Consider the following 24,661-nt stretch of genomic DNA (forward strand, 5'->3'; position numbering starts at 1 on the left):
CCGAACAAGCCAGGAAAGTAAAAATACCCCCCAAATGACCCCTTTTTTGAAAGCAGACATTCCAAGGTATTTAGTAAGAGGAATGGTGAGCTTTTTGATGTTGTCATTTTTTTCCCACAATTCTTTGCAAAATGAAGATTTTTTTATTTTATTTTAATTTTTTTCCACAAAATTATCATTGCAATAGGTTATTTCTCTCACGTGGCATGTGTATACTACAAATAATGCCCCAAAATGAATTCTACTACTCCTCCTGAGTATTACGATACCACATGTGTGGGACTTTTCACAGCTTGGCCACATAGAGAGGCCCAACATGCAGGGAGCGCTGTCACATGTTCTAGGAGCATAAATTACACATCTAACTTGTTGACTACCTATTACACTTTTGAAGGCCCTGGAGCACCAGGACAATGACACGTGACACCGACGTGGCACTGATGACAGATGGCACTGATATGTGGCACTGATGACAGATGCCACTAACATGTGGCACTGATGACACATGACACTGACAGATGGCACTGATGACACGTGGCACTGATTACACGTGGCACTAATGACAGATGGAACTAATATGTGGCACTGATGACACGTGACACTGATGACAGATGGCACTGATACCTGGCATTGATGGCACTGGTAACAGATGGCACGCAAGACTGATACATGGCACTGATGACTGATGGCACTAATATGTGGCACTGATGACACATGACACTGATATGGCACTGATGACAGATGGCACTAATGACATGTGACAGTGATGTGGCACTGATGGCAGATGGCACTATGTGGCACTGATGACACGTGGCACTGATGACAGGTGGCACTGATGCCAGATGGCACTTATACGTGGCACTGGGGACAGGTGGTACTGATGACAGGTGGCAGTGGGGGCAGATGGCGCTGACAGGTGGCAGTGGGGCCAGCACAGAACTTCCCCGATGCGCGCCCGCGGTGGCGCTCATTGGGGAAGTAAACAGGAGGATGTCCAGGGACGGCCTCCCGGCAGTTAGCGTCCGCGCTGTAGCCGTCTTTTGGCTATAGCGTGGGCGCAAAGTGGTTAAACATTTAGACCATATATTCTATGAGAAGGGACAAAATCATACTCAGACATGCACAGTCAGGAGAGGGGTATATAGGGGGTGTCACATTCATACATTTACTGGAAAGAGGGGGCGTATATAGACTGTATAAGGTGTGTCATTCATGCATGCACAGGCAAGAGAGGGTGCATATAGATTATATAGGGGGATGTAATAATCACCGATTTAAAGTCATGAGTTTGTGTGGCTCAGAAATCCATAAGGGCTCCTTCACACACCCTATGGGGGATCGGATGAAGACGGACCGTAGAGTCCGTCGTCACCCAATCCACAGACGGATGGAAAAATATTTTTTTCCTCTGTCACACTTTTTCAGATCGGAGCGGGTCGAATGTCAGCGGACATATCACCGCTGACATTCGTCCCTCCATAGACCTCTATGGAGTGTCCGTTCAGATCCGTCTGAAAAACTGACAGGCGGACCTGAACAGATCATCTACGTGAAAGGCGCCTAAGGCTGGCTTCACAGCAGTTGGCCCAATGCGTCCCTGTTCTCTATTTCAGGTGTGAATCAGGTCCAAATTTTTGCCTGAATTAGGACCAGGAACTTAGCCAAAGGCAGGACCCTTTTCCAGTGTGGACTGAGGCAGTCCCGGAGGTGTGTGAACTGGCTCCATTGAGGAACGGTCACAGGGTGCTGAAAACTTTTTTCGTATTGTAATATACCTGCAACCCTACCTAAACACAATTTATGGCCAACAGGTTTTGCCACATAACAGTTTTTATTTATTTATTTTTTATCATGTTACATCACTTTACTATAGCCATTGATTGCTGCCACGAGAAACTGATTTTTTCTTGAAATTGCCATGTTAGGCCAAGTTCTCACTGCTGTGGTATTGAAATTGTGCAAGTTCAGCTGAACATGCACGATTTCATTCTAACATGCCAGTCCGGCAATTTCAAAGATGTTTATTGAAATTGCACCTGAAATTACCACAAGTAGTAAAGAAACTACTTTCGGGAATGGGTGCGACATAGCAAAATCAGCGTCCCACCAATTCGGACAGTTCTATTGTGAGTAATAACCACCGATTTGGCATGCAATTGTGAACCTGGGCTAATACCTGAAGGGTGTCAAAACAGAAAGCTTGAGCAGATACTGTCAAGTTGTCTGCAGATGCAGGCGTTCAAGCCAATTTTGCTACATGACCTGTTAGGCCACTTTCAGCGCTTCAGACAATTTCTTGTATTAGAGCATGACACTAATATGACGGACCACCAAAATCAGTATCAGCTTCCCTGTGCACTTTGTCCACCAGGTGCTGGATGCCATTCAGTCTTTGATCAGTCTGTTTTAGAATCCAAAATGGCTCCGGTGGTAAGTAGGCTTTCTATTTATTTAATGGCTGTTAATACATACATATATTCTAGTGCTGAAAAAAATAAAAAATAAAACTGGTTAAGATGGTAATTTTTCACATGAAACAAGACAACTGGGATTGAAAATGTGTGGCAAGGAAAGCTAAACGTGTGCAATTCTACTATAATAATAATGTATATAATGTTTATTGGTGTGCCTACCCAAAGCTGACTGTCCTGTTATAAAATTAGCTTACAAATTAGAAATTAGATGACAAATTTAAAAAGTAAAAAAAACAAAAAAAAAAACAAATGATTGAGTTCAACCTGTGTGGGTTTATATATGTATTATGTCTCCACCACTTCCCATATCCCTGTATATTTTGTTCGCTAAGATTCACATCATTTTTTTATTTTTACTTTTTTATTATTGACACTTCCTGTCGACACCAATGATTGTGGTGGGGGGTCCAGATGCTTACCACTCTAACCATAAACAACCCCCTATGCAGTCTAAGGTTAAACTGCTTTTTGTCCAACTTCATTGAGTGGCTATGTGTCTTCTTAAGTGACCTGAGACTGAATTGTTTTCTCCCTATGCTAGAATCACCATTTACGGTACATATTTGTACATTGTGATCATGTCTGCTTCTCTATGTTGTTTATGAACCAGTCAAACAGAATTGGTCCAGGAAAAAGCTTTGGGGCACCCCACATTCAGAAGATATGCTATGTATTACTAACCTTTGGATGCACGCTTGTAACCATTTTTTTTTTTTTGTTTTCCAGGTAAATACACTTTGCCAATGCCAAAATACCTCAATGTCTAAGTTAACTGTACTTATGGAGATATATATATATATATATATATATATATATTTGTCAAAATCTAGGTACACTACATCCACAGGCCTTCTGTCCAGATTACAGCTCACTTCCCCATAAAATGTTAACAGATTGGTCTGGCAAGAATAATACTTCATAAATCCATGCTGATTACTACTAATGATACTATTTTCACCAGTAAATTATTGGATATATCCCTTCTCATCCCCTTCAACAGTTTAAATATTATTTATTTTAGGCTGACTGACCTGTATTTTACAGGTATGTATGTATCTTAGCTCTTTTTGAATATTTGTACCATGTTAGCTTTTCATCAGTGAGCTGCTATCATTCTCATCCATAGGCAGTCCTTAAAGATTAGGAACCAACGGTCTAGTCAGGATCTGTCTAATCTCCCTGGGAACTCTCATGTACAAGCCAACTGGTCCTAGCGATTTGTTCATATTATGTTTTTCAAGTCAAGTTTTTTTTTTTTTTTTTTTTTTAGAACACTGGTTTCTATTAGCCATAAGGGTAAAATTTGTGTTGTGTTGCGGATAATACCGTTGTATCCATTATACTCCTCCTTTTCCATAGTAAATAATGAGGACAAGAATGTATTTAAAAGCAGTTGTCTTCCCCCTGTCACTTGTAACCAACTTCCCTTGGTCATCCTTTATTGGGCCAATATGTTCTTATTTTGCTGTTTTACTATTAATATATTTAAAGGAAATGTTGGTATTATTTTTACTCTCCCCTGCTATGTGACACCTGTGGTCTTTCACTGCCCTGATCATGCTGCTACATTTCTTATTGCATGTGTTGTACTGTTGGAATGTTGACAATGTCCCTTTGGGCTTTTACAAAAAGTATTGAAAAAAGTTTCTGCACTTTTATATATTCATTGGCAATGGTAGGGTGGGGAGTAGTAATTGGTCTTATCTGAGAGTGTCATCTGATGTCAAAGTCTGGCAAGCTGGCTGTCCTTAGCAGTTTAGTATAAGAGTTGTCACTATGTGGTGAAGATGGCTGCAGAAATTCGGAAACCTTTTGAAGAACCCTCAAATATATTAAAGGACACCTTTTTCTTTCTTGAATATCCCTCTTTACACTCAAATTTACCCACCCAGGTTTAACATTATTTATTTTAGATTTGTTGCCCATGGGAATACAATGCCATTAACAGCCCTCAAAAATTATACTCGCCTGCTCACATTTTGCAAGTGGATTTTGAGGGCTGGCGAGTGTGGGCTGCCTGGGAGCGGGGGGGAGGGGGGGAACGAGACGTTCTCCCAGTGATTGGAGGGGAAGAGAGAGGAGAGCTGCCACCTGGTTGATTAGAGAGCTGGTGAACATAACAGCTTTCATTTCAGTAGCGGCTATTGGCTGCTATAGGCTGAATTTGGGACACAGGCTGCACTGTTGGGCACAGATAAAGTTGTTGTTAATATTTATTTTTTTATAACATAATTCTGCATAAAACATTTAAGTGTAATTTCATGACATAATTTATGAGGGTGTGTTTAGGGGCAGAATTATGGGCGGGGCAGGGTAGGGGTTGAGTGGGGCAACTGGTGGCAAGTAACCCTTGAGGCCTGACTAGTAGCTCAGGACTTGAAATTTTGAGCCCTGCCATTAACATGTTCTTAAAGCACAACCACTTTTCCTCCATGTTTTTTTTTTTTTTTTTTTTAGAATATTTTCCTATTTAATATTGTTAAGTACAGAGTAGTAAAGTTTGCTCTCTTGAAATTTAAGGTTTGTCCTACCCTTATGTATTTTTCCTATGAGTTACAGATGACCTTTGATACCTAGGTAATAATTCAGAAACAATGGAATTCAAAGACGACATAGATGATGGACAGATGGTTATAAGATGGTTGCCATTGTCGGTTTATGTGTTTTATTTTAACAAAGGTAGGGTAGTAAACTTATAACAAAAGTATAGCAATATTAAAAAACAAAAAAAAAACACCACTTTTTTCAATTGCTGAAGTGCATAAAGACCACAATGAAGTGCCCTTATTTAACAAATAGTTAATACTGGTACCACAGAGGTTAAGATGAACATATCACTCAATCCTCACGATATATGAGGGCTGTTTGGCAGGCTAATACAGGAGACTGCTTATAGAATATCAATGTAAGGAAGCAATTTATAACTATAGAGTGGGTTTATAGGCCCTCTGCTCTCACTCAGAATAGATCAGGAGGTTATTATGGAGTTTTATAAATCAAAATAGGCATACATGAAAGAAAACCAAGAGAACAGGCTGCACTGGTACCAATAAAGGTTCATACCTATCATGGGGATAGGCCACGTCCTGAAATTCATGGCAAACAGAGACAAATCAATACAATATTTATTTTAAGTAAAAAAAAATAAGAAGTGATCTAAGTTTTAATGAAGATTTGTACTGCAGCCATTATGTATGAATTCAATTAAAACGTTCTGACTTTTAATAGGCAAGAAATGACAATTTTGACTTTAATATTTACACACAGATCTGTACTAAGTAAGAATAGCTATGGAAAAAGTTTGGAGTTCAGGATAAAAAATAAACTAATCCACACTATGCACTAGCAGTAGAATACCATATATGAAATAAAGAGTAAGAGGAAGGCCTCATGCACACTGGGTGTTAAAATAACATTATAAAAATGGCAGTAGCTTTGCAGTAAGTTTTTCAATGTTTTTGCAATACAATTTTTTTACCATTTTTTTTTTTTTTTTTAAATGGGTCAAAAACGCTGGTGAGCAGAATTTATTAGTGTTTGACATTAGGGTGTTTTTGCAGCTGAAAAAAATCCTCTCAGAACCCATTATTTTTTTTTGTTTTTTGTTTTTTAAACCCAAAAATTCTGATAACAGTCTATGTGTTGTGGCAGCACGCAGGTAACGTCACCTGGTTGTATTCAGGATGGGAAATATGTGTGCCCTAGATTCAGGCTTTATGCAGACTTTTACAATTAGAGGGGAAGAGTTAATGAGCCCAGCTGAAGTAAGTGGACTCATTAAGACCTCTACAAAAAAAACCAGCATGCTTAGGGAGATGCTCCATCCTGGAACCAGTTTTGTGTTGTATAGACTGGGGAGTGTGATATCTGTTCTGTGCGGTGAGTTAACGCCTGTGTGGCAAACCTCTACAACAGAGACAGGGACTGGTGCAGCACAAGGCTGCACTCAGTTGTTAGACAGGGAATCTAAGTGTGTAGTTAGAGGTCAAGCTGACCAGGATTTATTTTCATGTTTTATTTTTGTTTGGCTGTTATATGTATCACTGCATGTAGCATAAATAAACCACATCTTTTGTTTTTTGCACCTACAACGCTGTCTGCTGTGCCTGATTTTGTGTTGTGAACCCATCCAGGGGGTCACACACACCCGCTGCCGAGCTAACCCCTCACAGTGTGCATGGACACATGGGATAAAATGATGGGAATTTTATTGACTGTAGAATAAAAAAAAAAAAAAATAAATAAAATTCTGAAGCCAAAGACAGCTGCTGTAAAAATGCCAAAAAAACATCCAGTGCACTTGAGGCCTAAAAAAATATAAGAGTGTCTTGCCCTTTAATGAGGTTTCAATAACTCTCCAGATGTGTTTAGGATCTTAATCACCACCAGCGATCTCCACACTTTCCAGAAAGCAATTATCAGTACTTGTAGTTAATGGTGCTCCAAAGAAATAAGAACCCTCATTGTGCAGTATTAAAAAAACAGTACACTTTATTAAAACATCAGAAATCCAGAGGAGATACACTCACATAATCCTGTGCACTGGAACAATTGCCTCTTTAACCACTTGCTTACTGGGCACTTAAACCCCCCTCAGTCCCAGACCAATTTTCAGCTTTCAGCGCTGATGCACTTTGAATGACAATTGCGCGGGCATACAACACTGTACCCAAATGAAATTTTTATCATTTTTTTCCCACAAATAGAGCTTTCTTTTGGTGGTATTTGGTTACAGCTCAGAGTTTTATTTTTTGCTAAACAAACAAAAAAAGATGCAAAAAATAAAATAAAAAATCATGTTTTAATAGTTTGTTATAAAATTTTGCAAACGGGTCATTTTTCTCCTTCATTGAAGTGCGCTGATTAGGCGGCACTGATGGCTGCATTGGTGGGCACTGATGGGCTGCATTGGTGGGCACTGATAGGCTGCATTGGTGGGCACTGATAGGCTGCACTGGTGGGCACTGATAGGCATAGTTAAGGCGGCACTAATAGGCACAGATAAGGTGGCACCGATGGGCACAGATAAGGCGGCTTTTTACCACGTGATCAGCAGTGTCCAATCACAGGTGATCACAGTGTAAATAGGAAGAGCCGTTGATCGGCTTTTCCTCACTCACGTCTGTCAGACGCAAGTAGAGGAGAGCCGATCGGCTGCTCCTCTGACGGGGGGGGGGGGGGTCTGTGCTGATCAATTATCAGTGCAGCCCCCCCCCCCGAGGATGCCCACACTAGACCACCAGGGACGCCACCACACCACCAGGGATGCCCAGCACCAGGCATGCCACCCTAGACCACCAGGGATGCCAGTCAGTGCCCACAATGGATGCCAATCAGTGCCCACAATGGGCATCATTGATTGGCATGCATTATTGCTTGGCACTGATTGGCATACATCAGTACAAAACAATACAATGCCACCTATCAGTGCCCATCTGTGCCACCTATCAGTGCCCATCTGTGCCACCTATCAGTGCCCATCCATGCCAACTATCAGTTGCCATCCATGCCACCTGTCAGTGCCCATCTGTGCCACCTATCCATGCCCATTCATGCCGCCTATCCATGCCAATCCATGCCAGCTATCAGTGGCAATCTGTGTCACCTATCAGTGTCCATCCATGTCGCCCATCAGTGCCACCTATCAGTGCCCATCAATGCCACCTCATCAGTGCCACCTCATCAGTGTCCGTCAGTGCAGCCCCATCAGTGCCCATCAGTGAAGGAGAAATTTTTCAAAATTTTCGGTCTTTTTTTATTTGTTTAGCAAAATACCACCAAAAGAAAGCTCTATTTGTGGGAAAAAAATTATAAAAATTTCATTTGGGTACAGTGTAGCATGACCGTGCAATTGTCATTCAAATTGCGACAGCTCTAAATCGGTCTGGGCAGGAAGGTGTTTAAGTATCTGCAGATTGCCGGTATTAAACTTTATGGGCCTTCATTGTCATTTTTATGATAAGCTGGGGGGATTCCTTTTTAAGCATCATTTCTTAATATTTCAATGTGATATTGTGAAAGTTCACTTTTTTTTATTTTTGATGCAACACCATTATCATATATAATAAATAAACATACATACAAATAGGGGTGAAAGTAGAAAGATAGGCACATAAAAAATGATTAGTGTAAAAACTTTACCTAGCATAAAGTAAGTATCTCCAGAATTTAAAGGTAAAGCAAGGCCTGGAGTTTCAATGTCCCAGGCTATCTTCAAACCTACATGCCAATTAGATATGGCTTTCTTATCTTCAAATATTTCATCAGCACAATCTGAAAAAAAATAAAAAAATAAAAACAAAAATAAAAATAAAAACAGTTGTTTTTAGTGTTTATATAGAACCACAAAAGATGTCCATATATGTGCAGAAGACGAAGGTGGCACAATTTTTAAACTGTTACCCCAACAATAAGATTGCATATATGCACATGTATATAGTATTTTGAAAATTATCACCTAAAGTTTCTATTTTTTCTACCACTTAACAAATTATTTTGCTAGATAACTATTTAGAACCCCCAAACATGCTATATGTTGTATTATTTTTTTTAATTTTATTTTTTTAGCAGAGACCCTAGGACTTTTTTATGTCAGATGGTATTTGCACATCTTCCGATCACACGATCATCCTTCCCACAGTAAGGGCCTGCCTATCTCAATGGAGTGCAATACGCAAAGATCATCTGGGCATACACAGAGCTGCATTGAACAATCTCCCCTTACTAGCGCTACAACTTCTCTCTCCGGACCTATCAATTAAGCACTGGCATGGAGCCGGAAGCACCACCATTGGAGCCCTGTTTCTTGGTCCGGATCTAAAAAGCTTCCAACAACTGATTTCGGAATTTAGTCTCTCACATAAGGACTTTTATATCTACTTAAGGCTTCGACATATCATCTCTCAAAGCTCGACGACTCCAGACCCCACCTCCAAGGAGCTTCTCCATTTCTATAACTGCCCTCTTACTGTTTTAAAGGGCATATCCTTCATCTACAAACATCTTTCCAGACCCACCTCATCCTCAAAATCTTCGAGCATACTCTACTGGGAATCCCTGCTACATTGCTCTTTCCCCATGGAAGCGTGGCATCGAGTACTTCGCACCCCACTAGTCATCTCCAAAAACATTACACATTGGGAAGCGGTCATGAAACTGTTTCATAGGTGGTACTATACACCGCAAAAGTTAGCGACCATCTTCCCCACCCACTCCCCACAGTGCTGGAGAAATTGCAACTCCACCGGGGACTTATTTCACATCTGGTGGAGCTGCCCGGCTATTGGATCCTTTTGGCTACAAGTTTCCTCTCTGGTTCAGACCTTAACCAACTCTCCCCAACAGCTGACCTCGCGAATGGCTCTCTTTGGTCTGGATTCCCAATATTGGCCCTCCTCCTGTCTACCCGTGGTACACCACGTCTTAATCTCAGCGCGCCTGCTCATAGCTCGTGCGTGGAAAAATCCCCTCCCTCCAACCCTAACTGAGCTTATTAACACACTTAATGTTCATTGTTGCATGGAATTTCTGTTCTCCAGAGTACACATGACAGAATCTAGATTCAACAAACAATGGTCTTCCTGGTTATCACACCCAAAATGTATTAAGCTTGTCTAACTAGTAATCCATCATCCCCAGACCAAGTAGAGCCGGCAGCGAAAGTCACTGGTTCAGTGTACTATTTCTCATACAGTATTTGTAAGTTAGCTCTGATTATCCTGCAGCTCAGGTTTTTCGATTCAAGCATTTCCATCAATTTTCTCCTCTATCTTACCTGTTTCTCTTCCCTTCTCTTCTTCCTGATCCTTTTTTACAACCGCATTGGGACTAAATTGCACTCTCACTCTACCTTACCTTACACTGTTTTATCTGGCAGGGCGTCCCCACTCGACACAGCCCACTGAGGTGTCGAGAGGGGACGGGATGCCTCCGGACCTACCGGACCTAGCGATAAGGAATGTATAGTATACAGCAACTGGGCCCTAGGCCCATAGGCCTTCTCCTTTTTCTTTCTCTTTCCTCTGTTAGTAACGCATGTTTTTCAATTTATCCGGGCACTTCCTGCTTGTCTTATTTTTCTTTGGCCCGTCAACTCTCTGTATCTCATATACAATGGTTGTTATCAATATCTGTTATTGTATTATTCTACAATAAAATCTTTTGAAAATTAAAAAAAAAAAAAAAAAAAGATGGTATTTGCACAGCGATTTTTCATACCCATTTTTTTTTTGTTTGTTTGTTTCATGAATTGGAAAAAAACAAAAAACGAAAAAAAAAAAAAAAACACTAAAGTTAGCCGATTTTTGGAGATAATGTGAAAGATGATGTTATGCCGAGTGAATAGATACTCAACATGTCAAACTTCAGTACTTAAAATCGACATAAGCAACGCTTTCAATTATAAATTTTTTAACAGGTTATTGGTTTAGAGTTACAGAAAAGGTCCTGTGCAAAAATTATTGCTGTTGCTCTAACATTCAGGGAGATACCTCACATGTGTGGTTTGAATGCTGTTTACATATTTGGGTGCGAAATAGGCATATGTTGGCTTCTGCATGCGAGCACGTGGGGGCGGGGGCACTTTTTTATTTTGTTTGTTTATTTTATTCTCATTTTTTTTTTATCACTTTTATTCCTATAACAAGGAATGTAAACATCCCTTGTAATAGAAGTAGTGTATGACAGGCCCTCTTTATGGAGAGATCTGGGGTCAATAAGACCCCATATCTCTCGTCCAGGCTGGAAAGCCTGAGATCAAAATGAGGGAAAAAAAAATAACAAAACAATCTTGGCTTTCCAGCTGAGTACACTGCAGTATTTACAACTGCCAGGCAAGACGTGACGTCATAACATTGCGCCCAGACCTCCAAGAGTCATAGAGACTGCTGGGGACACCATCTGATCACCGGTATTCTTTGTGGTGCACTTCTGCCAATGGTGGATTCCTTCTTCGGCTCGGGGGAGCCGGTAGAAGTACCAGAGGGTGGCAGGATGGGGAGCCATCCCCTCCCACCACCTGTAAGAACAATCAAGTGGCTGAACTGTCACTATGATTGTTCTTATGGTGCAGGGAATCACCGACTGAAAAGAACAATACCAGGTAGAAACACTGAAACTGCAGGAAGTCCATGTACGCCCTCCCGGCAGGAAGTGTTTTTAAATGGTAACTCCACTTTCATGGGAGAAAATGTGCAAATGAAAAAAAAAAAAAAAAAAAACAACGATAGTGTATACAATTGCGACTCAAGTCATTGTGTGTTTGAATGTTATTCAAGTTGTCTTTCCTTTTTGATCTGCAGCACAGTAATTTTCTGTAAAATGCAATGCAATATGGCTACCTGGAGTTTCTCTGTACACAGATGGTGTACAGAACGCCCCCTGAAAATGTAATTTCCAGCTTGTTTGATTGGATTACAGATTTTCCCAGAAGTCTGCACTAAGATACACATCAGATTTTTGGCATTTACTGCAAGAATGTAATTTTTGGTGACATACTCCAAAAATAAAAGCATGCCTAATGCCGCATACACACGATCGGACTATCCCCCACACCAAAGCACCTGTTGATGAGGACAAGGGTCTCTTCCCGACAACCCTGGCTGTTGGTTGTCGGGGTCTGCGGGTGGGGGGCTTATCGAAATCCTTTATAAAGGGGGCCCCCAGATCCCTTGCCCCCACCCTATGTGAATGAGTATGGGTTACATGGTACCCCTACCCATTTACCTGAGGGAAAACGTGTTATAAAAAAAAACACAACACAGGTTTTTAAAGTAGTTTATTAGACAGCTCTGTGGGGGGGGGGGGGGTCTTCTCGCTGGGTTCCTCCGCTATATTCTGCTCTTTTACCGCTCTTTTACTAGTGGAGGAGCTTGTTTTTCTCCTTTTTTCGCTGCCGTCAGGGGGCTTCTTCCGACTTCGGAGGTCTTCTTCCGCTCTTCGTTTCTTCTGCCGGGCCTCTGCTATCTTCTTCCAGCTCTTTTACTAGCATTGGCCTGATCTTTTCGTTTGTCGCTGTCAATGTCACTGCTGCTGCATTCTTCTTCTTCCGATATTGACACGACACTCTCTCTGGACGTAATGCCAGGGACGTGTGGCGACTTATATAGGCATAAGAGGCAGAGTCACTGGGTGATGTAACATGGTGACCCCGCCCCTTATTATGTCAACGTGTCCCTGCCACTACGGCCGGAGAGAGTGCTGTGTCAACATCAGAATTGGAGAAAAAGAAGGAAGAAGGAAGAAGAAGAAGGTGGCGACAGCGACAAACAAGAAGACCGGGTAAACGCTAGTAAAAGAGCTGGAAGAAGATAGCGGAGGCCTGGCAGAAGAACCAAAGAGCGGGACAAGACCCCCTAAATCAGAAGAACACCCCTGAAGTCGGAAGAAGACTCCCAGCCGGTAGCAATAAAGGAGAAAGTCGGGCTCCTCCACAAGTGAAAAAGTGGTAAAAGAGCAGAAGATAGCGGAGGAGCCCAGCGAGAAGACCCTTGAAGTTGGAAGAAGACCCCCGGAGCTACTTTAAAAACCTGTGTTGTGTTTTTTTTTTTTATTAACACTTTTTCCCTCAGGTGAATGGGTAGGGGTACCATGTATCTACGGGGATCTGGGGGCCCCCTTATTAAAGGGGGACTCCTGGATTCCGATAAGCCCCCTGCCTGCAGACCCCGACAACCAATGGCCAGGGTTGTCGGGAAGAGGCCCTTGTCCTCATCAACATGGGGACAAGGTGCTTTGGGGTGGGGGGGCTGCAGGGCGCCCCCTTCCCCCACAGCACCCATTCCCCCATTTTGAGGGCATGCGGCCTTGTACGGTTTGGGGGGGGGGGGGCTCGTTCGTCCTCCTCCCCTTTCCCGACCGGCCGAGCTGCATGCTCGGATAAGGGTCTGGTATGAACTTTGGGGGGACCCCAACACAATTTTTTCAGTGTAGGGGTTCCCCTTAAAATCCATACCAGGTGACGGGGCTAGCAAGGTGTCAATCTCGCCGATGGAGGTGGCGACATTGACTTCCTTTGCTAGTCCCGTCTACCTGGAGTCACGTTCAAAATTAACGGATTTTACTACGTGTGTGGGCAAGTCCGTTCATTTGAACCTCCGCCAAAAGTCCAGCGGATTGGCCGCCGGACCTAGTCCACCGGAAAAGTCCAGGTCATGTGTAGGCAAGTCCGCTCGTTCGCAAAGTCCGCCGGATAGTCTGATCGTGTGTACATGGCATTAGCCCTCATTCACACTGAGGGCAAGGTTTGAAATTGTGCAAGTTCAGCTGAATTCACGCAATTTCAAACCGCATTTCAGTCCGACTCCAGGGGCAATTTGACAAACATTTGTGCGGGTTCATGCACAGATGTCTATTGAAATCGCCCCCAAAGTCGCCAAAAGTAGTACAGGAACTACTTTTGGGAATCAGACAATGCCATTTCTGGCAATAGGCTCCAATTTGGCATGCAATCTGACATGTCAAAATTGCATGACCAATCGGCTCATTGTGAACATGGGCTAAAGGGATGCAGACCCTGCCAATATCATCAGAGCCCTGCAAGTGCAGCAGTTGATTATTATAAAGTAATAGTAAAAGTATTTTAAAAAAGAGCAAGAGGGAAACACCTATTCCTTAGGAATAACAAAAGGTAGGGATCTTCAACAAAGTTTGTTAACATTCTTACAATGTACAGTACTTTAATCACCCAGAGGGGGATGCTTTTTTTTTTTCTCAACAAAAGTGGAGTTACACTTAAAAAAAAAACAAAAAAAAAACAACAACTCGGTGATCTCACCAATTCTCCTGGGTCCCGTTTCAAACTGACCAACGGCAAGCATGGAAAAAGAGGTGTACTGCAGTGGTAAGTTTGCGTCTTTGTGGCCAATTCTGTTTGTTGCAGAAAGCTTTGCACAGGAATGAAAATATTTCCATTGTCGGTTTTGTGGCCATGCTCCCTTCCAGGTCTTCTTGGTTTTATAAAGGGGTGGGCTTATTAATAGGGATGGGCTTTATGTTCGGGTTGAACATTGGCTACCCCAAAGTACCCTCCCCATATTGAGGGCAATGTGGCCTGGTATGGTTCAGGAGGGGGGGTGCACTCTCTCACCCCCCTCTTTTCCTACGGCCTGCCTGCGTGCTCGGATAAGGGTCTGGTATGGATTTTTGGGATGAACCCACACCATTTTTTTTGGGCACAGGGTTCCCCTTAAAATTTATACCAGACTTGAAGGGTCTAGTATGGATTTTGAGGGGGGGGGGCATGCTTTTTTTTTTTTTCATTTTGGTTCTGGGTTCCCCTGTGGGGGAATCCCATGCCGTTTTTTTAATGACTTTTATGTGCATTGCCCGGACCGACAATTCATTATAGTCACGAGTAGTTTAAATTATTTTTTTCCTTTAGAAATGTAATTTTGATCTCAGACTGTTCCAAACACGGGAAACATGCAACTTACAGGCATTCCTATAGACACCCCCCATTACACTTTTATTGTTTGAATTAAGCATTATTAAAATCATTGCTCCCGAAAAAACAGCCATTTTTAAAACTTTTTTTTATGGAACTGATAAATGTCCCCTGGGGAATTTCAGTTTGATGCAACTTTTTATTGTAAAGTGTGTCCTATAGAAGATCATATTTTATTTGTGCAATAAATATAAAGAGTTTTGACAGGCTGAAAAGCAAAAGCAAACAATATTACAATTTTAAAGGTGTGTGTACATGGGCATTTGTTCATAACTGTTCTTTACTCCCCAAACAAGCCAATGAAAATCTAAAATTTGCATTTAAGCCAAATTGATACAGTTTAGAAGGAGGTCAGAAAGAACTTATAAGGATGTGCCCATCTCCACAAGACCTTACAATGAGGGTTTTGTCTAGACAAAAAAACATGAACACATCAGACACCAAAAAGAACATGATCCTGACCTTGGTAGCTGTAGCTGTAGACTGCAACAGTAGATTCCTCTAGTAGATTTTCATCATGGTGCCAGCTCACTGCCATTTTTCCCATACCAAAATAAGGTTCTTCCTTAAGGTAGAACATGTTATGTGGGTTCATGTAGTTTATCAAGGTCACATTGTAAGATTCCAAATCATCTTGATTTGTTTTGTTAATATTTTCCAGGGATATCTGTTGGGGTAAAACACTAGAACCCTGTGCATTTGCTACACACTGGAGTAATTTAAGTTTTGTCTGTTTATAAAGAAACACATTCAGTTCTTTGAAAGTTTTGCAGGCATCTGCAAGTTCTTCTGTGTTGTATGTGATATTGTATTTAGCATCAGGCCAAGGCACAGCAAACAGCCGTGTGTTTAAGTATCTGTACGTGCATCCTGGTTCGCCAATCAGAATTCGGGAAACTGGAGTAAGCAGGTCTTTACCTTTCACTTGCACAAGATCTTGAAACAGACAGTCATATTGAAGTAATAACAACAATGCCTTCTGGACATTATGATGCAGTTCTGCTGGCGTTTTTTGAGCTTCATGGATAACTAATTTTGCATACTTGGACTTCCACTGAAATGAAATGTGGGAAAAATTACTAAAACATGCAACACAGACAAATGTGTAAAATATGCAACAGACAAAAAAACAGCCCTCATTAAATGTGAACCCACTTACTACTTTTGAGGAATGGTGTGTTAACTTATCAGAGCTAGGTCATATGTTGTCTCAAATGTATAGGCTGGTTCTGAGCGCCCAAAGTATGACAACTCCCTATTTCAAACAAGGATGGGAAAGAGAATTGGGCTATAATTTTACCTCAGAGCAGATTAAAAGACTGAGGAAGCGACACGCCATACTTCAATACGTTCCCATATACAGGAGATGTCTTATAAGTTACTGACGAGATGGTATTGTACACTTTCGATTGGCGCAGATATATCCATCGGCGGACGTTAACTGCTGGAGGGGATGTAACCAAAGGGGTTTATTTCTGCATTTATGGTGGCATTGCCCAAAGATTACAGTTTTCTGGGAGGAGATAGCCCCTTGGATTAAGAAAAGGACACTAGACCTATAGAATTCTTTTCTTTTTCATGGGATGCCATAATCTGCAAGGTTTTATAAGAGAAGTGTTACTCCCCATTTGCTAAATGCAGCCAAAATATTGATACCTAGATTTTGGAAACAGTCTGGATGTCCCACTATAATGGAAGTGGAGAGATGGATACATATGGTTAAAGACCAACATGATTTAAATATACACGGGCAGGGTGGTGTATGTTTAAAACAAAAAACAAAATTATATATCATTGCTTGTTTAAAAAGGTACATGAAAGAACAAATGTATTGAGGGGAAAAAAAATAAAGATATTTTAACAAGTTTTGTCATCTGTATGCAATGATGTAATGTCATGCTAAAGGTTGCAAAAAATAAATAAAAATACTCCTCCTTGAAGATCCCTTATGAAGGTACTGGATGAGGTAGCTTCTCACCAGCACCTCCAATGTAAGTAACAGCCAAATGCCTTTTTTCACCAGCTGCTGATCCAGACTGGGATTATGGTATTATTACACAAGAGTGTGTGTGTGTGAGAGAGTGTGTGTGTGTGTGTGTGTGTGCATTTTTTCCCTCCCTCTCAAGACTGGTGACAGAAGTATATCTGTCTCTTTGTTGTTCTCTGCACTGTACTAGAGAGCTAGGTTTGTGCGTGTGTAGTGGTCATGTTGCTGTATGTTAGTAGGTGAACCTGTTTATTGCAACATAGTTTATAGGGTTGAACTGATACCATTTTTTTTTTTAAGACCGAGCGCAAGTATTGATACTTTTTTCAAGTACTCGCCAATTCCGATTACCTATATATATATATATATATTTTTTTTTTTTATGTGAATGTGAACTGTGTCAGTGGCTTTTTTATTTTTATTTTATTTCTTTTTTTTTTTACAATTTTAATAATTACACTTTTTTATTATTATTATTATTATTATTATTATTTTTTTTTTTTTACAATGTATATTTCTGTGTTTGTTTTTTGGACGTGTCAGTGCTTTTTTTTTTTTTTTACAATTCTACCTTTTACATATTTATTACTTTTTTGTTTATTATTATTCATTTTATTTTATTCTATTTTTAGCAGCTGTGTTGGGGGGGGGGGGGGGGGGGGATTTGGTGAGATATTGAGATATCAGGGATCTAAACAGACCCCTCACAGCTCCCCTTTGAGACTGAGAAAGGGACTGAGGACAAAGATTCCCCCAGTCGATTTCCCTGTAGCCTCAGCTGCACTGAAAATGAATGGACAGTGAAGAGAGAGGATAAACAAAGTTTATTAATGAGACTTTACAAATACTTTAAGTATTTGCAGTCTCCTTTTACAGGTACATTTTTGTATAGTGACAGTGACAATAATGTTGGGTACATCAGGGAATTAGACAATATGGTAACAGATCTGAAAGTAGAGATCCCTGATTAGTTCCACATTTTAAAGGATATGTAAAGGTTTGTTAAACCAGTTGCCGACCGCCGCACAACGTACTAAGTCAGCAGAATGGCAAGGGCAGGCACATGGGTGTACCTGTACGTCACTGCCTCCCCACTGCTCCCCCCCCACACACCCTTCAGGAGCGATCCGCCACTGATTCGCGGCCACCCCTCACAATCGCTCCTGATGAATAACAAGCTTCCTCTGCTGCTGAAATGCAAACAGAAGCAGAGGAAGTGATGTCATCTCTCCTTGTGTCAGGCCTTTTTGTTCCGGCTTCCGAAGAGAGAAGACATCAAGTAAGCGCACAAACACTACACTTACAGTAGAACACGCAGGCACACTTATCACCCCCCCCCCCAATTGTCTCCTGATCATTTGTGAGTGTTATACGTGTTAGGGCAGTTAGTGTTAGGCTCCTTTAGGTCTAGGGTACCCCCTAACCCACCCTAATAAAGGTTTAACCCCTACAAAAAACGCAGTGTTAGCGGGATCAGCCCAGATACGTGCTAGCACCTGCGTTTTGCCCCTCCGCCAAGCCCAGCCCACCCAAGTGCAGTATTGATCGATCACTGTCACTTACAAAACACTAAACACATAACTGCAGCATTTGCAGAATCAGGCCTGATCCCTGCGATTGCTAACAGTTTTTTAGTAGCGTTTTGATACAGTCGCTAACAGTCAGGAGCTTTTTTTACCTGTGAGTCTCACTAGTATACCACTAAATTTAGAGCCCAAAATGGCAAAAAAAGGTACACTAGTGAAGAGGCCTATATGTTTCTGAGTATGACAGATAGTGAAGAGGAAGTCACTCATCTGTCAGATTCAGGCTCAGAATATGGTCCTGTAGACCACGGCGGCTCAATGCCAAGGTCAGGCGTACCAGACCCCAATCTTCTTCTGCTGTTGACGTGCAAGAACCGCAGGACTCTCATATGGAGCAGAGAAGTACAAGCACCACTATTCCTTCTAGTGAACTGGTAAGCACCAGCGGCCTAGTACACCCTGGTCGTAGTCAAACCAGCACTGCAGGAACACGTGGTGATGTGGAGAGTCCCATAAATGCAGTTCAAGCTGGTGAGGTGACAAGCACAAGTAGTGTCCCGCTGCCACCAAGAAGACATACACAGGCCTGTCGTGCCCACAGTGACCTTCCTGCGAAATTCACCAATCCTAATTGGTAACCCACCACTTCTGCAGCACCCATACTTCCCCCATTCACTGGCCAACCTGGAATTCAGGTGACGTCAAGTTACGTCTTTTGATTTTTATTTGCTGTTTTTCACCGAAGATCTCTATAGATCTATTTTGGACCAAAGCAATTTGTACACTGGTCAATACATCGCCACTGTTCCCCAGTCCTCCCTTGCGAGAGATTGCGGTTTCCGAATTTAAGACCTTTCTGGGCCTATCCCTCCTCATAGGCATAACCAAAAATAATGAGTTGCGGCCATATTGGTCCACTGACCCAATTCACCATATGCCTGTATTCTCTGCTTCCATGGCCAGGGCACAATGCAAGCAAATCTTGTGGTTCATGCACTTCAACAACAATGAACTCTGTCATTCTCGTGGAGATGCTGGATATGATCGGCTCTACAAAATGTGGCCCCTCGTAAACCATTTCAACCAACATTTTGCAGACTAGTTTACTCTCCATCAAGTTGTCTGCTTTGAAGAGTCCCTGATTAAGTTTCCTGCCCGCTTGTCATTCAAACAGTATCTTCCCAGCAAACGTGCCAGATACAGGGTCAAGATGTATAAGCTCTGTGACAGGGCCACAGGCTATACATGTAGTTTTATGGTTTACGAGGGAAGAGATAGTCACGTAGAGTCGACAAACTGCCCTGACTACATAGGAAGCGCTGGCAAGATTGTGTGGGACTTGGTGTCACCCTTATTTGGAAAGGGGTACTAACTTTTGGGGTTGAAGCCTATATTTTTTAGGCCATTCAGCTGCAGCACTGATTTATATATCTTGACAGCAACAAAGTTTGCTCCCAAAATACATAAAGCCGTGACCCCAGCGCTGTCGGAGGTGATTTCACCACCACAGTTCATACAAGATGGTGCATGTATGCCCATCGTTAGAAGTGGGTGGATGAAGGGAGGTATTCTAATGGTGGGCATACCCACTGAGTAATCTCTTTTTTTTTTCAGCCCACAGGCTGCATCAAAAAAAATAAAAAAATAAAAAAATAAAATAAAAAAGATTGCAATATATGCCCAACAAGGACCAGCAATGTAAGGTTATGTTGCTGGAACTGAGTGATTATACCAGAATGATGCCTGCGGATTTAGGTATCACCTTGGTATCATTCTTTTCAGCCAGACTTCCATGTAAAAGCAAACCTAGCAGCTAATTAGCCTCTAGACAGCTTTTGCAGTGGGAGGGAATGCCCCCCCCACCCACAAACGTGGTTTTCCCTGGCCTTCTCCTATCCCAACAGGGAACCTGAGAATGTGAAAAAATGCAGCCGGTGGTTGTGCCAGTTGACCATAGAGCTGATCAGAGTCCAGAATGGCTCCAATCATCTGTATGGTCTAAGAAACAGGAAGCTACGAACATTTCATGGCTTAGATTTCGCCACTGGGAAATTGGGAAAGCATTTCCTCACACCGATCTTGGTGTGGTCAGATGCTTTGCAGGCAGAGGAGAGATCTAGGGTCTAACAGACCCCATTTTTTTTTTTTTTTTAAAGAGTACCTGTCACTACCTATTGCTGTCATAGGGGATATTTACATAACCTGAAATAACAATAAAAATGATACAAATATATATATATAAATGAAAGGAACTGTTTAAAAATAAATGCATAGAATGCATTAAGGTGAAAACCTGGAGTGTTTACAACCACTTTCATTTCAATAGGTCTTTATTAAAATGTTAAGTGCAAAGCAAACTAGCCTTTGCAAAGTGTAGTCAGTGAAACAGAACATAAAAGACGATTGATGTATGTTATAAGACAGTAACATAGGCCTAACACAGAACACTTAGGCCCTTTAGCAAAAAAAAAGGACCTATTAGGAAAAAAAAAAAAAAAAAAAACATGCAATCAGGGATCTGTACACAATAAGCATTGCTATAATAGAGACCTTACATCATCTTACTCTTAGGCCGCGTACACACGCGCGGACTGTTCGCCCAACCTTGTCTGCTGAACAGTGTTTGGGCGGACAGTCCGCTCGTGTGTGGGGCTTCAGCGGACAGTTTCAGCGGACAGTTGGCCGAACAAGGTCTTACGGAAATTCCGAAAAACTGTCCGCTGAAACCTTGTTTCAGCGGACTGTTCGCTCGTGTGTAGGCTTGTTCGGCCAACTAAGTCTCGCGCATGCTCAGAAAGGATTTCCACGTCGGAAGGTTGCATTGCAGTGTATAGGACGTCGTATTTTTCGTCCCGTCGTACGTGCCGTTCACGTCATCGCGCACGGTTTCAGCAAACTGTTCGTCCGTCGTGTGTGGCCATGTCCGTCCATGCTAAGTTTGAGCGGACTGTTCGCTCAAACTGTTGGACGGACAAAGTTGGGCCAACAGTCCGCGCGTGTGTACGCGGCCTTAGACATAAATAGAGTTTCTACCAATCTAATGTATAAAAAGAACGAAAACCAAGCGCTCAAGAGCTTTGGATACTAATATAACCAAGTCTGCCAACATTAGAATACCTATTTAGATCTATCTTCAGGCCAGTCATGTGCCTTGTGGCTGCTTTTCAGCTGTGATACACGGCTATTGCAAGAGGGCCTGAGATCTCCCTCTGACATCAGTGGGGGAGATCACGTGGCTGCTCAGCCTCTCCTGCAGATGCCTTGTCTCAGAGCTGTAAAGCAGCCGCAAGTCACGTAACCGGCCTGAAAACAGCTCTAAATAGGCATTTGCAAGCCTAATTTTTAGAAAATACATATACACTGTACTATGCTTGAGTTTTACAGAGGGGCTGCCAGTGACAATTTAAAAGTTGTGGATTAGTACTAATAGTGGCGGGGGGCGGAGACGGAGACACACAACAAGGAGCTGACAGGTGGATAAGAGGGGGTGAGGGGGAGAGATTAGAGTAGAGCAGGGCTGCAGATGACGCAGGGACGTCTCAGACAATGATGATCAGGGCTCAGAAGCCCTGATTTTCGTGGTCAGAGCAGAAAGGGAAAACAGGTGACAGGTTCAGTCATTTTTTTTTTTTTTTTTTACAGTTTAAAGGGGAGCAGATTACATAGCACAAGCACTGTGCTATTTAATCTGCTTTAAGGGGCCAGGATTATATTTATTTTATATATATATATTTTTTTTTTTTTATTTGTTTGGGTGGTTGACAAACACTTTAATGTATTGAGCCACATGCCAGGGTATTGAGGCTTTACAATTACTGTTGCATTTTAGAAAATTCACTATTTTCAGACATCTATAGTGTTCAGGAAGGATCAGATAGACAGATTTTTGTTTGTAATACACTAAATGTTTTTTATTGTGGTCCAATATAGAGATCTTCCAGGACTCATATACCTTCAAAGCACTAGCTCTTAAAGTTTAGATTGGGGTTGAAAAGGGCTAAGGCTTCCAGTGGAAATGACAGGGGAGTGACTTTGTAAATGACAAAGGAGTGAGTTTGGAAAGGTGTGACTGGGTATTCCAGAGGATATGCCATGCTGGTAATGTAGCCTGGATCAGTGGTGGGAAGTAATTAGGTTTATGGGCATGTAGTGATTAAGACAAAGGTCTGGTGACAAGTAGATGTGGGGGACATCTACCCACCCAGTGGGAAATCCTCCCTGGCTGTCCGCGGCCCAGCGATGATGTCAGATGCCGCTGGGTTGGGCTACTCTTTGATGCCAACTAATGCTCTCTGTGAGAGGGGCTTCTTTTGTCCCCCACATCTACTTGTCGCCAGACCTTTGTCTTACTATTAGGTAATGTACATATTTGTACTTAACTGCTGTTATTTATTCATTTATGTACTGTGTAGATTTGCCACTCATTCAACCTTTTTATAATGAGTAAATGTGCTTTAAACTCTAGATGCTTGTATCCATATTTGTGTAAAGACCTATGGCTGATAGTTATCTAGCCATTTAAAGAAAAGACTGCATACACTTGAATGCAGTGAGGAATTTATCTTCATTAAACTCATTATTGGATTTAATTATTTTAAACTAGTTATGAAATATTTATTTATCTAAAACATCAAAACCAGCAAACACTGCGCTATCCCAAAAAAAAGAATAAAAAGAGCTGCTAACACACCACAAGGATATTTAGAAGTGAAAAAAATGTAAATTCAATACAATAGTGTAAAAAACGCTAAAAAACAAGGTGACCTTATCTACCACCTATCAATATTCTCATAGTATTACATAGATACCAAGAAAAAAATTATATAACATTCATATAAAAAAGTAATGCACATCAGTGTATGCACAAGTGTGTGAAAAATAATATAAAGTGATGCAAAAAAAGTCCAAAAAAGCTACCGAGTCTTTTATGTATAATGATCCAATCCACGTGTATGGTAGAAATCACCGTCCGCCTTCTTCAAATGTAAGAGACATGCAGACACCACGTGACATTCCCATCACCAATCACGATGCAGGCTTACCAGATATATTGGATCCAAACGAATATACATTCGAAGGATCACAAAGGCTTATGCAATTTATGCAGGTTTTTCAAAGATGAACTCTCCGGGGAAATTTCAAACATAACCGTTCCATTCATGTACTAGGCAATAGGTTATCTCCAGCAATACAATCCAGCTTTTTTTAATAAAAGGAAGATAATAAACTCCCATTTGTACAGTAAATCAAGCGTTTTTCCAAAAAAAAATTGGCTGCAGTAGAGTCCCGACGCGTTTCATCCTCGTAGACGTCATCTGGGGTGTTACTCCACTGCAGCCACACTTACTTTTATACACAAGCATCCTATTAGGCAAAAATTCTGTCTGCCTGTGTCACCGCATATTACTTCCGGTTAAACATGGCCGCCGGCGTGCGTTCCACGCCTCACTATAGTATTATTATAAAAATTTCCCATAGCTATATAATTCAATGCATTCTAAGTTGCCTAATATGTGACCAGTCATATAACCGCCATTGGAATATTTACTATATGTACATACAGACTAGAAGGGCATCGCTCGAAGAGCAGCGTCCTAAAATCAACCTCACTTCCGGGTTATTACCATTTTGTGACATTGATATTATCCAATCAGTTGTACAGATGCGAGCATGGCACAAACGTAATTGCGCCAGCTCCAACTGTCATCCAGCAAATCAGCATCAAGAATCTGACGCTACTCGACCGAAAAAGCGCGTCCGATCCCGGAAGTGACGTGAATACAATCACGCCACTTCTGGTTACTAATGGACCGCATTCTGGCGTGCGCTGAGGCGCACAACATACAGGCAGTGTCACGTGAAAACAGACGCGTCACTTCCGGGTTTAGAAGGGTCCGACTTAACCGGATGGTAAACAAACCAAAAGAGAGACAAAAAAATTAAATATATGCAACATCAGCGCCACATACCATTAAAACGATAAAACATGTTTTTTTATATATATAAAATGATAAATGTCATATTTCATTTAACATTAAAGGGGTTGTAAAGGTTCATTTTTTATTTTCTACATAGGTTCCTCTAAGCTAGTGCATTGTTGGTTCACTTACCTTTTCCTTCGATTTCCCTTCTAAATGTTTTTTTTTCTTTGTCTGAATATTTCACTTCCTGTTTCTCCTCAGTAAAATTCTCACCATCATCCGAGCTGGTGGTTAGTCAGCCAGAACAGCTT

The 24,661-nt window shown here is 41.6% G+C and overlaps 1 protein-coding gene across 1 annotated transcript in view; it reads right to left on the minus strand.

Annotated features, from left to right (window-relative positions):
* The window catches only part of FTO (FTO alpha-ketoglutarate dependent dioxygenase), a 755,827-nt gene that overhangs the window by 565,918 nt on the left and 165,248 nt on the right, over positions 1-24,661 (minus strand). Inside the window, exons 3-4 of the mRNA XM_077458193.1 lie at positions 15,379-15,970; positions 8,616-8,747 (exon numbers count right to left, since the gene is read on the minus strand). Of these exons, the coding sequence (XP_077314319.1) occupies positions 8,616-8,747; positions 15,379-15,970 (724 nt within the window). The remainder of the gene's footprint in view (positions 1-8,615; positions 8,748-15,378; positions 15,971-24,661) is intronic.

Source organism: Lithobates pipiens, unplaced genomic scaffold, assembly GCF_037356315.1.
Source record: "Lithobates pipiens isolate NorthernLeopardFrog02 unplaced genomic scaffold, aLitPip1_a1.2 Scaffold_10, whole genome shotgun sequence".
Lineage (NCBI taxonomy): Eukaryota > Metazoa > Chordata > Amphibia > Anura > Ranidae > Lithobates > Lithobates pipiens.